General features: G+C 46.7%; 1 protein-coding gene across 8 annotated transcripts in view; it reads left to right on the forward strand.

Moving 5' to 3' along the window:
* The first annotated feature begins 200 nt into the window (after nucleotides 1–200).
* Nucleotides 201–18,111, forward strand: part of LOC120764827 (chromodomain-helicase-DNA-binding protein 1-like) — a 109,590-nt gene continuing 91,679 nt past the window's right edge. For 2 of the 8 annotated variants that reach the window (XM_040088889.2, XM_058423871.1), the window contains exons 1-2: nucleotides 254–541; nucleotides 2,042–2,223. In XM_040088889.2, the coding sequence (XP_039944823.1) occupies nucleotides 2,174–2,223 (50 nt within the window). In that variant the 5' untranslated portion in view covers nucleotides 254–541; nucleotides 2,042–2,173. Of the gene's footprint in view, nucleotides 542–858; nucleotides 952–1,107; nucleotides 1,282–2,041; nucleotides 2,224–18,111 lie in introns of those variants that run through there. The other 6 variants (XM_058423870.1, XM_058423872.1, XM_040088886.2 and 3 more) reach the window with 5 other exon arrangements.

An 18,111-nucleotide genomic window follows, 5' to 3' on the forward strand; every position in this document is an offset into this window, starting at 1 on the left:
GCGGCACTGGCCCCAGCGCCCGTTCGCTGCTGCGGCGGGCAGGCGAGCTCCTACCGCCCCCGGCCCCTGCAATATCCAACGCAGCTGAGAAGCCGCTTGGGTTCCACCATACCCTCCAAGTGGCCTTTCCTGCCGCTATGTCCCGGCGGCGCTGTCCCCTCCCGACTGTTGCTCCTCCTCCCCGCTCTGTCCCAGGGCGCAGGACTGACATCACGCCCAGGGTTTCTATCCAATTAAGGGAGGAGGAGGTTCAGCGGAGTGGTAGTGTGATGGCGGTGGTCGAGAGGACGTAGGAAACAGCGGCGGAGCAACAGAGCACTTACCAGGGTTCTCCCTGCCCGGTTTGGGGCCCTATTGTTCAAGCCGGTGGGGGCTGCACGCGAGCCCACTGCGTGGGGCTGTAAAGAGCCGGCGGCCCAGGCCTTGCGGTGGCCGCAGGAGCAGCCTTCGACCCTAGGTTGCAGCACAGATCTCTTTGTGGTGTAGCGCCGTCTCGGATCAGGGCAGACCTAGGAAAGTCGGGCCGAGTACACACACACAGGTAGGCAGAGGCCCGCCATGGCTCCTTTCTCTTTCCCTGGTCCGGAGTTGCGTGGTGGTTGTTGCTTTCAAAGATGGATGGAGAGGCGACTGGCGCTGAGAAGGAGTTGGATGCCTAGCGTGCCGCTGGGCTCCTGGAGCCGGTCGCTATTTTCCGAAAAGGGAGGGAGCTGTGAGAACTGAGGTGGGCAGTCGGGGTTGTCTCTTTCGCTGGGTCCAGCGGGGTCTGACGAACTGGCTGGGAGGCCTTCGCTCTTCTCTGGCCATGGGGGGGCGCTGGGAGAAGCGAACACAGAGGACAGCGGCCGCCTTGGCAATACTTCCCGGGAGCCTTGACCAGGAGCAGCGCCTGTGCAGGTCACGCCACCAGCAGAGGGCCATTTTCGGGGGCGGGAGGTGAACTCGCGAGAGGTAGGGACGAAGCCCTGGCCTGGGCTCTCCTCGGAAACTGTCGGTCGCGGGAGGCCGCGACAGCGGGGTGCGGGTGGTCGGGGAGTATCGTCGCAGAGCAGGGAGTGGCCGACAAGGAGGGTTTCATGGCCATTAAAGATCTTTCCTGGGGCCCAGGGAGTACCGGTCCCAGAGGAGGCGGAGTGTTCGTACCCTGGGCGTGGGAAGGCAGCCAGCGCGGATCTTGGCCTCGTTGGGCAGCCAGCGGCCTATCTGCGAGGAACCACCAATCTGCCTGTCTCGCCGCCGTGGGGGCCCCAGCCTAGCTTCACGGCCTCTCTGGGGTTACAGGTCTCTTTCCTATTATCATTTTTTTTTTTTTCCGTCATTGCTTTTGTTTGCTGTCTGGAGTGGCCCTGGTGTCTGAGATAGTGCCTGAGCGCAGGGTTTTTGCCATCCCGGTACCAGGCAGCCCCCGCCTCCATCATGAGCTGGAGCTTGGACTATATTAGAGAGCACCTCAAGGCAGGCAACCTGCAGGCGGGCCCCTAATTGCTTTCACACCACTACATCTGTGAGAGGTGCTGCTCTTTAGCTTATTATCAGTGAGTTTATACTTACACTCCATTTAATGTGAACCTAAACTTTCTAGGTGCATCTGACACGGTAGAGATCTGATTGAGGATGTTTGAAATAGTGATCACTCCATCTGTGGCATCTTGTTAGCTTGATGTAGTTGAGCCATTTTTTAAAAATGGGAGAGACTATTTTCTTGACTCTACCCCCAACAGAATGTAAACTTTGTGTCTAGAACTGTTTATGATGTGTTTTGTGCATTAAATAATTTTGCTAGTCATATCTTAGAGCATTAATGATTATAATTTTTATTTATGTGTTTGGGGAGGCTGTTTTCCTTTAAAAGTAAGATTGGGTTGTTCTTAAGACAGGACTATAGCATACCAAAAGCTGTTTTTCAGTAAAAAAGAAGATTCCAGATGTAATAGATACTCCCTTTTGGTGGTGTTATTACAAGATAAGTTATCTTCAGCATCTTTCAGTTGCAACCATCAAATATTTCAAATTATGTCAACATTTTTCTTTACTGCTCTAGGCAATTTTGGAAAAATCTTGCAGAAAACAGTTGAGTCATCTGGAAAACAGAGTACCAAGAAGTAATTTCTTGGCATCTACCTTCTAACCTGAGTGGACTTCTATTTATCTTTTAAACTTCTTAATATTTACAATGAATGGGCACAGTGATGAAGATGTAAGAAACAGTAGTGGTGAGTCAAGGTAAGCACTTTCAGTCCTTGGTTACATATTCTCCTGTACTTTGGTTTTTAGAACTGGTTTACATTTTAACTTTGTGCTAAAGCTTCCTGGTGAGCAAGTGGACTGACCATGCATTTTTACAGATGCTTAATCTGCTTGTTAAAATCAGATAGTTTAATTTAATGACTGTAACAATTGTGTATATACCTTACATAATACAGTTTTAATTCTATTTAAGCTCTATTAGCATTGCTCTTTTTCCTCAAAAGTTGTCGGAAGTATCAAAGGCTGAAACAGATTAGATTGAAATGATAATGTAAAACTCATGTCTATCTATATAGTGCATGGCAAGCATGCATAATATGTGCTATATAAATCCTAAACTATGCTATCTCTAAAGTTGGAACAGTGGACTGTTAATTCCAGTGAGGCGTCCTTTTTTTTTTTGAGTTGTCAAAACAGCATAATGGAAAGTGTTAACTTAATTTTTGTTTTCCAAAGTGAAAGTACAGTTTTCCCAGCTGTTATCTTAATTAAAAAAAAAAAATAAAATCCACTCCTCCAATGTCAATGTTGGTGTTCTAGGATGTGCAGAGGGTTCACTTGGTTGGAAAAGCCTGGTTAGAACTTTCCTGCTGCAAGATAAGGATAACAGTGAATTTGTAGGGGTGGAATTGAATTGAATTCTTGTTCCACTTAGAAATGTTCTAGAATAAGTATCTACTGCACTAGGAAGTTAACATTTCTAAAACTGGGAATATGATGAATGCTTCAAATTTAAGAAGGCAAGGTAAACTTACAAATAGCAGCTGTTGTGATCATGCTGTCGGTCTACCCATCTGTCTTGTCTGTCTCCTCTTTCTGATCACAGCCTGTTGAACCTGTTAGTTGATTTCACAAGTCAAAAGTCATAAAGAAAACTGAGTTCTGTGGGCTTCATGAAAATAGCCAGTTGGGTAAAGGGGATAGATCTAAATTATTGCCCCAAGTGAAAAAAATCCAAAAACATAATGGTCAGTTTGATCATTCAGCACATGCTGGCCATTAGGCTTGCATGTAGCATAATGTGAGTAATGGGGTAGGAAGAAGAGAAGTGTTTATGTGATATTAGGTGTAAATCTGTAAGAAACCTATGAACAGTAAAACTAAAGAAACTTAAAAAAATACACAAAAGTTGTTAATGTCAAGCTTTGATGTTGTACCTAGAAATATTCTAGAAAGTCAGTAAACTTTGAATCTTGTGAATAATTTGTAAACTTTTTTTGTTGTGATTTCTACTTCTAGTAAAGATTGTATTTGTTTATTTAGTAAACAAATGTTGTGTTTCTTCTAGTAAATGGCAAAATATTCCTGATTACTTACATTTAAAAAGAAACAAAAAAACCAAAACCAGACCGAAAACCCCCCAACTAAACCCAGCAATAACTTTTGTCAGTTGAGTAGCGGAACATGAACAGAATAAAAGTGTGACCAAAGATAGACTTTTGAACTTTTAGAGAGTTATAACAAAGACCTCCAATAAACATTAACTTACTGGGGACAACTGTGATGACTTTGTGTTTAGGAAGTTTTTTACTACTTTAAATGAACCACCCAGCTAAAGATAATGTTTGAATAATACTGCATATCAAACTATGACCACTTGTAAGTACCAGTATAACAAAATTACTCAAAATCTGTAGCAATTATCATAAGACTAAACCAACTAAATATCAAAAAGCTATTCAGACAACTTTATTATAAGCAAATATCAGGAAGATGCAAATTACATAAAACATGATAGTTGCCTCTGAAGTAAGACTTTGTTTTGCATCTTAAATTTGCTGCTGAGCACAATTTAAAGCTTTAAAAAACTTTTAAAATGTTAAATATTTTTTCCCTTATGCTTGTATCAGTCAGTAACTCTGCAGCCTGTCTCACAGACAGATCTTGGAAAACCTATTTCTGTGCTTGCCATTTGCTATCAAGAACCTCTTGAATGTCCTTACTTCTCTGTAGGTAAAAAAAGTGTGCTCAGTAAAGCTTATATGGAAAGTGGCTGGCCGGGGTGCAATTGTACTTCCTTTTTCCAGTAAGCAAAAAGTGGCTTCTTGCACCAAGGTTCCTTACCATTGTCTATGTTCTTGAAAGCTGATGTTCATGCGAGACACTAATTTCTGTAGATTGAATTTGCTTTGTTGATTCAATAGTCTGTGGACCACAAAAGATGGTTAAGTAAAGCCAGCTCTTTGTTAGCAAGCTTGAATTTGTTGTATAAACTTGTACCTTCCACAGAAGATCAAAAAGGTAAGTTGAAAGCCAGTATTCTAAGTTCCTGCTTTCAAGATACCTAAATGAGAGTTAAAAACAAAGATTCTACAATCATAATTAGGGAAGTATTTTCATCTATTGATTTCTTTTTGGTAGGAGTATGTAATACAAATTAGGAAAAAAAAAGGGAAAAGTGCATATGTACAGAGAGAGTTGTATTGGGTTTATGTGGTGAGGTTTTGGTAGTGAGGAGACTGCAGGGGCAGCTTTCATCAGGAGAGACATGGGGCTTCTGCTGTGCTGGACAAAGCCAGTTCCAACTGGCTCCAAAATAGATCTGCCACTGGCCAAACATGAGCCAATCAGTGAAGCTGGGGCACCTCTGTGATAACATTTAAGAAATGCTGTGCAGTAGTGTATCTGTGAGAAGAGCGGGAAGTATGAGGGAGAAAAATGCAAGAGAAACAGCTCTGCAGATGCTTAGGTCAGTGAAGGAGGGATAGGAGGTATTCTAGGTGTCAGAGCAGAGATTTCCTTACAGGCTGTGGAGAAGACCAGAGCAGATAACCATCCTGCAGCTCATGGGGGGCCTCATGACAGAGAAGGTGGATATGCCCTGGAGGAAGCTGCAGCCTCTAGAGAGCTCACTTTTGGAGAGGAGGAAGTTTTCTGTCATGAATTGCAGCCCCTGGGGGACCCATACTGGAGCAGTCCATTCCTGAAGGACTGTACCCCATGGAGAGGACCCATGCTGGAGCAGTTAGTGAAGGACTATCCTGTGGGAGATATCTTATGTTGGAGCAGGGGAAAAGTGTGAAGAGGAAGGAGCAGCTGATAAGCTCTTAAGAACTGACTGCAACCTCCCATCCCACAGGGGGGTTGGAACTAGATCTTTAAGCTTCCTTCCCAACCAAAACCATTCTCTCCCCACCCCTGAAGTTGGGGGAAAGAGGTAGAAAGTTGGAAATGAAGGAGTGAAAGTGAGGCTGGGAAGAAGGGGGTTGGGGGAGGAAGGTGTTTTAGTTTTGTCTTTGTATCCTACTTTATTTTTAATTGGCAAGAAATTCCTGTCTCTCTTTCTCTTGGAGCCTCAGCTCTGTTTTTGCCTTGGCTAGCTTGAGAGAGAAACCACAGCTGGAAGGATTTTTCCCTCAGGGTCCCAAAAGATCCAAGAGAGGCTGCAAACCTTTTCCTTTAGAGAGAGCAGGCATCCGTCAATGGCAAAAGGAAAGAGTCTGCCCTTGGTCTGAGGGGAATCAAGGCTTTATTCAGTCCTTCTCCTGTGGTCCTGCCCCCGCAGGGTTAGGTGCCCAGTCGTCCCCGTCCCAAGAGAGAGATCCACGTGCTTCTCCTGGCTTTTATCCAGGGGAAGGGGCTAGAGGCAGGGACAAGCCACTACCCAATCAGGCATAAGGTGGGAGTGGAACACAGTTGGATTACATTCCAGTGTGGGAGAATGGGAGGGGGAAAGGAGCAGGGACAAATCTCATGATGATACAATTTCCAGGGGAATAGGGGAATACAGAAGAAACCATTACAAAACCCAATATAAATATGAAATACAATATAAACCCAAATAATAATGCACAACAACATTTCCCCCTTTCTTATCAAATAGAGAAGGAGGAAGGCTCAGTCCATGGGAGATGCTCAGACTTCGGACCTTGAGTACCTTTAAAGCTGAAAAATAAAAAATGACATCTAGTGCAAACAAACTGTCTAGAAAAACACTGTTAAGGAATAATGATAATTAGAAGGAGAGGGTTCGGTGCTTTCTCCTTCTCCAGGCAGTACTGGCCACTTGTGGACCCTCTGCAGGTGGCTTTGCACTTTTAAGGATGAAAGGTTTCACCCACTTGGCTGGCACCCACTTGAAACCTGAGGGAGTGGACACGCAGGCGTACCCACGACCCCAGGTGATCAGATCATGAGGACCCTCTGTTTCCCTGGTCGCTGGATCCTTTACCATTACCGGTGGCTTTGCTTTCAGCTGCAGTTGGCAGTTCTCTCTGAAATGGCGCACAATTGGTGGGTTAAGATTTTCAAACGTGCAATTTAAAAAGTTCAGAGTGAACAGCGCCTTGGACAACTGGTTTTGGGGTGTTTCTAGTTTTAGAGCCTGATGTTGGCTGAGGACCCTTTTGAGATTCTGGTGGGTCCTTTCCACGATGGCCTGACCTGTCGGGGAGTAGGGGATGCCTGTTTTGTGCTCTACTCCCCATTGCTGCAGGAAGCTTCTGAACTGCTTGGATGTGTATGTGGGTCCATTATCAGTTTTTATTGATTTGGGGATGCCCAGGAAGGAGAAAGCCTGTATTAGGTGTTTCATGGCATCACTAGACTTCTCCCCTGAGTGGGCAGAGGCATAGACAGCTCCAGAGAAGGTGTCTACAGATACATGGACATACCTTTGCCTACCAAAGGACATGATGTATGTCACATCTGTCTGCCATACCTCACAGCTGTTCAATCCCCTGAGGTTTGCTCCTGCACTCAGGGCTGGGAGTGCGTGTTGCTGGCACGAGGGACACATTGACACAATTGCCCGAGCTTTTTCCCGAGTTAGGTGGAACTGGCGGACTAGGCCTGGTGCATTCTGGTGAAAAAGCTGATGGCTAATTTTGGCTTGTCCGAAGATGTTTGGGAGTGGGGCCATCTCCACAGGCGCAGCAAGAGCATCTAGCCCTTCTGTTGCCCTCGGCTATGAATCCTGGTAAATCGGTGTGCAAACTGATGTGCATCACATAAAATTGTTGCTCTCGGTGGGAGATCAGATTTACTAGTTTGAGAGCAAGTTGAAAAGTGCAGAATTGGAGACCTCACTCAGTACAGCTTGTTCAGCTCTGGATACTACACCTGCTACATAGGCCAAATCTGTGACCAAATTGAATGGTTCAGGAAACTTTTCAAAAGCTCTAACAACTGCAGCCAACTCAGCTACTTGAGGTGATCCTTCCACCTTGACAATATGTTTTTCCCACTGCTGAGTTTGAGGGTCTTTTCACGTTATTACTGACTTATGAGAGGCTCCGGATGCATCTGTAAAAACGGTTAAAGCCTTTAAAGGCCTCCTGCTCTGAACAGTTTTTAATGATAATTTGAACTGAATTTGTTCTCTAAATAATTTGTGAGCAGGCCGATGAATTGAAATTTGACCTGTGTAGCTATCCAGAGCAAACTGCAAAGCTTCATTTTCATGAAGCAGGTGCTCCAACATTGCTTTTGTGGTTTGGCCCGAGTTTATCTCAATTGGGATGTAAATACACTCAAAATCACTTCCTGCCAACTCCCTGATCCGAGTCCTGGCTTTCCGGATCAATTCTGCTACCAGTTCCTGTGGCCTGGTCATTCTTTTGGACTGGTGGTGACTGAGGAAAACCCACTCTATGATTAAGAGGGGATCCCTACAGTCTTTGTCCTTTTTTGATTTTCCCACTCTTTCCCACTTAAAAATCATCCTGTGTAAGTGTGGCAGTTTGCCTAAAATGATGAATTTAAATGGCAAGTCTGATTTGCACCTGTTGGCCTGTCTGGTGGCCATACAGTCCTGTACCTTTTCTAGGGCTGCTCGTGCCTCTTGGGTGAGGGTCCTCGGAGAACTTAGCTCCTCTCCCCCTTTTAAAAGATTAGAGAGGGGGTCTAGGTCTTCAGTGGTCAGACCTAGCCAAGGTCTTACCCAATTTATGGGCTCACACAGCTGCTGGACATCTGCTAAGGTCCTGATGTTATTTTTGACAACCAATTTTTGCGGCACAGTGGTCCGCTTACCAATCTCCTGACCCAAGTACTTCCAAGGCGGCATCCTTTGAATCTTTTCCTCCTGAAGCTCGAACCCTGCAGCAACCAAAGAATTGATTGTCAGGTCAAGTGCGTGGGACAGTAAGTCATCATTGGGGGCACACACGAGCACATCATCCATGTAGTGCAGGATGATGGCTTCTCCCGCAGCTACGCGCACTGGGGACAGCAGGGAAGAGAGATACCACTGACAAATAAATGGCGAGTATTTCATCCCTTGGGGAAGAAATTTCCAGTGGTATCTTTTCCTCGAGGCTTCTCGGTTGAGGGTAGGAAGCAAGAAGGCGAAACATGGGGCATCGTCAGGGTGCAGAGGAATCTGGAAAAATCAATCTTTGATATCAATAATTGCCAAATTCCAATTTTGGGGGAGCATCGCTGGGGATGGCTTCCCTGGCTGGAGAGAACCCATGTCCTCAATGACATTATTAATTTGACGGAGATCATGGAGGAGCTGCCACTTGCCTTTGTTTGCTTTTTTGATAACAAAGACTGGGGAATTCCACAGAGACGTGGTTTCCACAATGTGGCCTTTAGCTAGCTGTTTATCCACTAGCTCCTGAAGCACCTTCAATTTTTCTTTACTGAGCGGCCACTGCTCTACCCAGACTGGTGAATCAGTTTTCCAATTGAGTTTCTGGGTAGGGTGCTTTTCAGTGGCTGAAAATATACTTCCCTCTAGCCACCCCCCGGCTCTCGCTAGCTCAGTTATTCAGGGGTTTTAAGGAAATATATTTCAGAGAGACAGAATAGAGATTTCAAAAGAGTGGCTCTCACCCCCAGCTTCCGTCCAAGCTTTATTCTCGATGTGATGTTCCAGGAGGCCGAGGAGAGAGAGAGAGAGAACCAGGAAGAAACAGGGGTATATCTAGTTTAGGGCCAAGGAAAGATATTGGCCCTGAGCCAATAGGGTCAGGAGTAGGTATGATAGGGAAAAAGGGTTGAACTACATAGCACAGGTTTCAGGGGGACTCTGAGGGGAAAAACCATTCCTCAGAGGAACACAACATCTCCCCCTTTTTTGTTTAAGATCATTAGAAGAAGAACATTAGGTTACACGGAATGTGAGTTTTCCCACCAATTACAATTGGTGGGGGAGCCAACCTGCTTTAGGTTTGCCAACTCTATGTGGTTGACTTCTGAGGTAGAAGGTATGAGACTATTGATAGCCTTGAAAATCAAACAGTGTAGTATCCCGAATGCTATTGTTACAAGGAAAAGAATAACAAGAAATAACAAAATTGTTTTAACTATAGAAGTCCACCACCCTGTAAGTCTCCAGCCTTTGCACAGTTCTTTGATCCAGTCCCCAGATTCTTGCTTCACTTGTTTGATCACGCTGTTCATGCTTCGAAGGGCAGCATGGATGTTTGGAGCCTTTGAGGTCAGGTTTAGGCAACGCAGTCCTTCAAATTCCTGGCATTCATGTCCATGAAGTAACAAGAGATAATCTATACCAGCACGGTTCTGGAGAGTGGCCTGTCTGGTAATTTCCTCATCTTCTAGGAGAGAGCTGATGGCGGTGGACGTTAAATTTGCCTGTTTGACTACCCAGCACTCTAGATGGCCCAATTCACCTAGAGCTTTAGCTGCTGCGACCCACGGAAGGAACAGGGACACAGCGACTCTTTTTGACTTGGCCCAATGAAAAATTTCTGAATTACAATTTGGATCCAATTGGTCAGCACTTCTCTTCTGAATTTTGTTTGCCGATTTGTTTTTATGAGTCCATTCACCAATTAAAGTTTGGTTGGGTGTCAATACGGACAACCGCCCTATGGTACATGGCCCTCCTAAAAGCCGAGACGGAATTCCTGCCCATGCCCGATCCCCACAAACCAAGAACAATCCCTTGGGGAGGCTTTTGGGTCTTGAGTGAGATGGGTTTTCTGCCTCGATATGGCTTATCTGATGACACCATCTTTTTGCAGAAAACTCCTCACGATACTGTTTTATATTGTGGTACTCATTAATGTTAGGAGGTTTTGGGTAGATAGAAAAATGTATGCAGAATGATGCAGGGGAGGAACCCAATAACTCTAATTCTTGGGGTTCTTGAGATACCTTGGGCAAACTTGGCAACCACTCCTCTAAGGGGTTCACGGTCATCCCAGATTTCTGCTGATGACCCTTGTATGGTCGGAAGGTGTTAGGCTCTGGAATTTCGTTGGACCTATGTGTGTCTAATCCTGCTGGAAATTCTCCAGCCTGTAATGGAATTCCTACTAGACAGGTGGACATAGGATTCTCTGTTGATGCAGTGGACAAACATATGTTTTCCTGCTGAAGTGTCTGTGCCAGGGTCACCCAGACATTTTGATGCAGCTGAGGGATGATCTATGCAGCTGCCAGACTGTTCAGCAACAACAAGATGACAACTTGTATGGGGTTCATCACAGGGTTGAGTGTGAGGTAGGCTTTCTCTAAAAAGAAAAACAAACATTTTTAAAACACGTTAAAAGTTTCTGTTTCTGCCGGAAGGAGTCCACATCTAGGAAGATTCTTTTTCTTCCATCCGTTGGCGTCTTCTTTTGGATGCAACGGCTACTTGCCTCTTATCCCCTTCTGCTGGAGCTGGATTTTTAGGGACAAAAGGTTTCACCCACTTCTGGGGAATCCACCGAGGGCCTGAGGGAGTGGCCACGCACGCATAGCCACAACCCCAGGTCACGAGCTCATAGGGACCTTTGGTTTCCCAAGTTTCTGGATCCCTAATCATGACCGGTGGACGCTGAGACAATTTGAACTGATTGCCACTGTTAAAATGGTGTACCACTGGTGGACTCATGTTTTCAAATGAACAGTTCAGAAAATTGATGGTAAACATGGCTTTGCAGAGTTTCTCATGTGGAGACATCCACACAGTCGTACTACTCTGTCTAGCCAGGACCTGTTTGAGCGTCTGATGTGCTCTCTCAACTACAGCTTGACCTGTGGGGGAGTGAGGGATGCCAGTTTTATGTTCCACTCCCCACTGCTGGAGAAACTCCAGGAACCCCTTGGACATGTACGCTGGGCCGTTATCAGTTTTGATTTCTTTTGGAATCCCCAACACTGAAAAAGCTTGCACTAGGTGTTTCTTGGCATGTTCAGTCTTTTCCCCTGCATGGGCAGAGGCATACACTGCACCTGAATGTGTGTCAATGCTTACATGAACATATTTGAGGTGTCCAAAACTAGGAATGTGCGTGATGTCTGTCTGCCATACCTCACAACTGCCAAGGCCCCGGGGGTTAACTCCCATACCCATCGATGGCATCGCTTGGACCTGGCAGTTGGGACAGGTGGCCACAATGGCTCGAGCCTGGCTCCGTGTTAGCTGGAACTGACGGATCAGGCCTGGCACATTCTGATGGTATTGTTGGTGACTCAGCTTTGCCTGTTGGAAGATATCAGGGAGACGTGCATTTTCAACAGGTGCAGCAAGGGAATCTGCCTGACGATTCCCCTCTGCAACTTCACCTGGCAAATCCATGTGTGATCTTACATGCATCACATAGAACGGCTGTTCTCGATGAGAAATTAAATAAATTAGCTTTGAAAGCAATCTGAAGAGATGCTCATTGTCAATTTCTTTGAGCACAGCCTGCTCCGCTCTGGACACTACCCCCGCCACGTAAGCAGAGTCTGTTACCAAATTAATTGGTTCCGAGAACTTCTCAAAGGCTCTTACCACTGCAGCTAGTTCAGCCACTTGGGGGGATCCCTCCACAAACTCCACATCAGCTTCCCAACGCTGAGTCTGAGGATTTCTCCAAGTCATCACCGACTTGTGGGAAGCCCCGGATGCGTCCGTGAACACTGTGAGAGCCTTGAGTGGTCTCTGACTCCTCTTCTCACGAGGAATGAGGTGGAATTCCTCATTGAGCAACTTGTGAGACAGGGCATGGACTGATATTTGTCCTCTGTAGCTGTCCAGAGATAATTGGAGACTGGCATTGCTCTGGAGCAAATGCTCAAACATCTCTTTGGTCAATCTCTTGGGGGAGTTCCTTCCCTCCTTAGAAAGTTTGACCGGAAGGTGAATACATGTAAAGTCACAACCAGCCAGCTCACACCATCTCACCCTTGCCTTCCGAATCAGTTGAGCTATCAACTCTTGTGGCTCAGTGATGGTCTTGGATCTTTGGTGAGAGAGGAAGACCCACTCTATGATCAAGAGTGAATCTCTCTGCCCCTCGATCCATTGAAAAATCAAACCATGCAAATGTAGCAGTTTTCCTAGAACAATGAATTGGAAAGGTATGTTTGGCTCACATTGATGAGCCTGCCTCTCTGATAAGGCCTTCTGTACCTTTTCGATTGCTGTCTTTGCCTCTGGGGTCAGTTCCCTGGGAGAAACCAGCTCCCTCTCCCCCTTCAATAAATTGAAGAGAGGGTCTAAATCTTCATTTGTGAGGCCTAGCCAAGGTCTTACCCAGTTCAAAGACCCACACAAGGAGTGGAGATCTGCTAAGGTTTTGGGATTACACTCAATTTCCAATTTCTGCGGAACAATGGTCCTTGCAGCTATTTGTAGACCCAGGTACTTCTAAGGTGGCATCCTTTGAACTTTATCTTCCTGCAATTGAAATCCAGCAGAGGTTAAAACCTTAACCACTAGGTCAAGCGTGTGTTGGAGTATAGAGTCATTGGGGGCACACACGAGTAGATCATCCATGTGGTGAAGGATGATGGCATCCTTTCTCTTGGCACGTACTGGTGACAGTAGTGAGGCTACGTACTGTTGGCATATGAAAGGACTAGATTTCCGACCTTGTGGAAGTACTTTCCAGTGATATCTCTTCATTGGGGCTTCTCGATTAATGGTAGGAACCGAGAATGCAAACCGTGGGGCATCTTCTGGGTGTAGAGGAATTTGGAAGAAACAATCTTTGATATCTAAAACAGCCAATTGCCAATCTCGAGGGAGCATTGTTGGAGAAGGCATCCCTGGTTGGAGTGGTCCCATGTCCTCTATAATTCTGTTTATTTCTCGGAGGTCATGGAGCAACCTCCACTTGTCCTTTCCTGGTTTCTTTATTACAAAGACTGGGAAATTCCAGGGGCTTGTTGTCTCTTCTAGGTGACCTTGAGCCACCTGCTCCTCCACAAGCTCCTCAAGCGCCTTGAGCTTCTCTTTACTCAATGGCCACTGTGCTACCCATCTTGGGTTATTGTCCAACCACTTTAGTTTGTGGGTAGGGCGCTCCACAGTGGCTATTTCTAAAAATCCTGGGGTGTCTTAGGAATGACCAATTGGACTCCCCACTGTGACATGGTGTCTCTCCCCCATAAGGGAGCCTTATAATCAGCAACGAATGGACGGACATTTGCCAATTTCCCGTCAGGTCCCTCAATTTGCACTATGTTTTTTGAGATTTTTGCCATTGTGATTCCTCCTATGCCCTGAAGTTTGCCTGCCACAGGTTGCAACTCCCAATGTGATGGCCACATGCTCTCAGGTATAACGGTAATGTCTGCGCCGGAGTCAAGCACCCCCTCCACATGGAGGCGGTCTGACCCGCGGGCTAAGTTACATGCCAGAGAAGGTTTGTTCTCCCCCACCACCTCCGCCCAGTAGACTTCCGGTGATTTTCCATCTGCTAGGACCTCAGCTGGAACAGGAATGGCCTGGGCAAGGACTTGCCCCTCTGTCAGGTAGAATGGTGGGTGCATGCAGCGTGCCAACAGTGTGAGGCCTGTTATCTTTCCCTTAATGGTCATGGGAGCTACCTCCACCTCCAAGGGTGTGTGTGCTGTGTCCCCAATAACAAAATACTCACTGTTCGGTTCCATGGGGTTAACCTTCATGTCCTGTGAAATGTTTTGCAGGTCCACTGTAATTACTGTCCAATCAGTAGATCTGAAATGAAAACCTTTGGTAGTCATGAGCCTATATCGGCCTCGCGGCTGCCATACCTTGTTAGTTGAACATTTGACATTTTTATTTTTCTGTACCCCCACACCCTGCAACCTGCCCTCCCCCTTTTTTGTTAACAGAGAGACATTTGTCACGGTATGGCCTTGTAAATTTCTTTCTTGGCGCGTCAAGGAGATAAAATCTGGGCCGCGCTGTGAATTCAGTTTTTTTGATTTTTTGACTTGCGTTTCTGGTTTTCTGGGCAGGCCTTGGCGAAGTGTCCTGGCCTTTTGCAGTGGTGGCAGATGATGTGCTGCAGCTGGTCTGATGACATTGGTTGCCTCCTTGCTCCTGGTGCTGCAGCTGCCACAGGCTTTGGGTGTGTCAGTCTTGGATTCCTTTCAGGTGCACTGAAAAGTTCTGCTCTCGTGGTACAGGCTTCTATCATCTGTGCGAGACTAGGTGATGGGTCAAGGGGAAGGCTAAGAATGATTCTACGACAGGTCTCATTAGCATTCCTCTGAGCCATCTCCTTAATCAATTCTGCCTGTACCACTGGGTCTTGCACTTGTCTTTCTACTTGACTCCTCAGACGGTCAACAAACTGCAAGAAATTCTCTGAAGGAAACTGTTTAATGTTAACATAACTGGTCTTTATCTCAGGTGATGGAATCTGATAAAAAGTCTTTTCTGCAGCATTACAGATCTTATCTAAAACTGACTTGGATAACAACCGAATTTGCTCATTCGCACTAGATAAATCACCTTCACCGCACAAATGATCATGTGTGATGTCATTGTAATCGCTGTCCTGAGCATCAGGAGTTTGCTGAATTTCCTGCAATACTGTTTTCAAAGCTTTTTTCCATAATCCTTCCCATAGGTCATACTCTGAGGGAGTTAATAGGCATCTGAATAAATCTTTAATGTCACTGGGTACCATCTCATTTGAATTGAAGGTAGCTTTCATCATGCCCTTAAATATTTCACTGGATCTCCCAAATTGTTTCTGCATTTTACACAGCTCTTTTTTATCTTGGTATGAAAAAGGCAGATACTCTCTACGCACGTGTCTTTTGCCTACATATACTACAGGAGCCACAGATGGTATGCTTTCTTGATCATTATTCTGAGTTGCTAAAAATCCTGCTGCTTCTCCATTGCCCAGGCAGCCAGAGGGTGTTGTCCCACCCCCTCCCTGGGGTCCAGCAACAGGCAGTTCTTCCCTCCTCCCCTGGGGTCTAGCAACAGGCAGTTCCTCCCTCCTCCCCTGGGGCCCCAGGCTAGGCTGCCCCTTAGCCCTTGTAACAGGGGGGGCCACCCCCCCGACTCCGCTGCTGCGGGCTGCATTATCTATCTCCCCATCCGCGCTGGGAGTAGTGGTTGTAAGGCACCCTCCCCCCTCCCCCTTCGCGCGGCCGCTCAGAGGGAGGGGGAGGCACTGGGGAGAAGGGTGGGGTGGGGGATTGGGTGTGAGATATGGGGTCGGGGCGGGAAGTGGGGGGAAGAAGGGATAGTGGGAAGGAGGAATGCAATGCCGTCCGCCATCAGGGCTGACCGCATGGTGCGAACCCCCGAGGGTCTCATCCACGTGGCTAGAGCTCCGAGAGGAAAAAATTGCATCTTGCTGAGGGAAAACAGGTGGGAGAGGAGGGTATAAGGACGATGGGTGGGTTTGAGGAGCATAATCCAATATGCAATCAGGGAATCCCTGTTTCTCGGGACCAGGGTATTGCTGAGAGGTTTTGCATGGCTGTCTGCTGTTTTCTGCTTCTAACAGCTTCTTGCGTACTTGTAAGAATATTGGAATAAATGGAGAAATTTTGTTTTCCCCATTTTCAACTTTTAAAGTTATTAATTTTCCCACATCATCCCAAAATGAAACAGAATTTATATCTTGTAGAGTACTGTCTGGAATCTCAGCTGACAGCCAGGAAATAAATTTGATTAAGAGCTTATTTGGAAATTTTAGATCTCTTGTAATGTTTTTAAGTTGTTTAAAAGCACTCTTTTGATTTCTCGATAAACGTATGCCCATGTTTCTGATGTTTTAAAAGCAAACTGTTCGAAAAATCTTAACCCCTGACGTGAAAAACCAAAGACGCCGCTGCGTCCCACTCGCTCCCGAGGTATCAGGGGCAAGGCGGGCAGCCCGCGGCTCGGGGCGGCCGTCTCTGGCCGCTTTTCCCGACTGCGGGGACACGGGCAGGGGGGTGTCCCGGTGCCGGCTTCTGTCCCGGGACCCTCCCGTAGCTAGCCCACCCCAAAAACGCGCGGTTCTCCCCAGTACACAGAACTCAGCCGTTCCGCAGAGAAAAAAAATCTCAAACCGCGTTACGCAACACACTCCGGCGCAGGGTCCTAAAGCCCTAGCGAACCCCGCAGCACGTGTTGCAACGTCAGGGTTTTCTGTCTAAGGTCGATTCACTTTTGTAGTAAAAGCGAACTCCCGACCTTGTCCTGCCACCCCGAGCTGCTCGAAAACAGCCGATAGGGGCCAGGTAGTTGTGCCTCCCAAAGAGATTATTAACCCCTTAAATAGGGAGTCCCTCTTCATGCGTGGGCTTATTAATATTTCATAACAAACCGACGTTGGGGGCCAACTGAAAATATACTTCTCTCTTGCCACCCCCCGGCTCTCGCTAGCTCAGTTATTCAGGGGTTTTAGGGAAATATATTTCAGAGAGACAGAATAGAGATTTCAAAAGAGTGGCTCTCACCCCTAGCTTCCGTCCAAGCTTTATTCTCGATGTGATGTTCCAGGAGGCCGAGGAGAGAGAGAGAGAACCAGGAAGAAACAGGGGTATATCTAGTTTAGGGCCAAGGAAAGATATTGGCCCTGAGCCAATAGGGTCAGGAGTAGGTATGATAGGGAAAAAGCGTTGAACTACATAGCACAGGTTTCAGGGGGACTCTGAGGGGAAAAACCATTCCTCAGAGGAACACAACAAGTGGCCACAGCCTGAAAAACTGGGGGGGCATCAGAGATGCATATTGTGAACCCCTACTGGGCCATCAGGTCTCTCCCCCACAAGGGCTCTGAATAATCTAAAACAAATGGACGCAGTGTAGCCAATTGTTCATTTGGCCCCTTAATTTGCACAACATTTTTTGATTGTTTTGCCAATTTCATCCCCCCTTCACCTTCTACGTGCCCGGCCACATTTTGCAGTTCCCAATGTGTGGGCCACATCCTTTCTGGTATGATCATTACATATGCGCCTGGGTCCAAAACCCCCTTGATGTTTATGATTTCCCCACCGTGACGGACCTCACACCATATTATGAGTTTGTCCCTCCCAATGGCTTGTGTGGGGCAAACCTCAGGGTTTCTGTTGCTTGTGATGTCGTTTTCAGGGAACGGGTCAGGTGCTGCAATTGCCTGAGCTATTATCTGCCCCTTCGGCAGAAACAAGGGTGGGGGGACACAGCGCAGCCAGAGAACGAGTTCTTCAGGGTTCGATGAGACGAGACCCAGAAGGATCTCGATCTCTCTCGGTGTGTATTTGGTGTCCCCAAGGATGACATACTTACTGCCAACATGTTGCCAGGAGCCTGGCACCAGCCAATCCAATGAACCTAAATGCCAGTCTGTGTCACTTAGGTGCAAGGATTCTGTCAGTTGCAACCTAAAAGGCTTTTGGAGACATTCTGTGGTTAGACAGGGTCTGCTCACGTCATGATCTGAAAGGGTCATGTCCGGTGACTTCTGCTGAAAAGCAGAACTGGTTAAGGCAGGATTAGTATGGTTAGCATTTGCGTTTTCCAGTTTTTTCTCCCCCCTCCTCGCACTTGCCCCTTTTATGTTGGCACACTGGGCAAGCCGGCGCTCTCCTTTCAGTTTTTTGAAAAATTCCCCTTGGGCCCTCGAGACCCCCCGCCCCCATTGTCCCGAAAGTCCAGAAATTGCTTCTTTAAAGGGCATTGAGATGCCCAATGTCCAGCCTGATCACACGGGAGACACATTGTTCTTCTTTTGGGCGGTGGTTGTGGCACAGGCACAGGAGACACAGTGTCTG

The sequence above is a fragment of the Hirundo rustica genome, chromosome W (assembly GCF_015227805.2).
Source record: "Hirundo rustica isolate bHirRus1 chromosome W, bHirRus1.pri.v3, whole genome shotgun sequence".
NCBI lineage: Eukaryota > Metazoa > Chordata > Aves > Passeriformes > Hirundinidae > Hirundo > Hirundo rustica.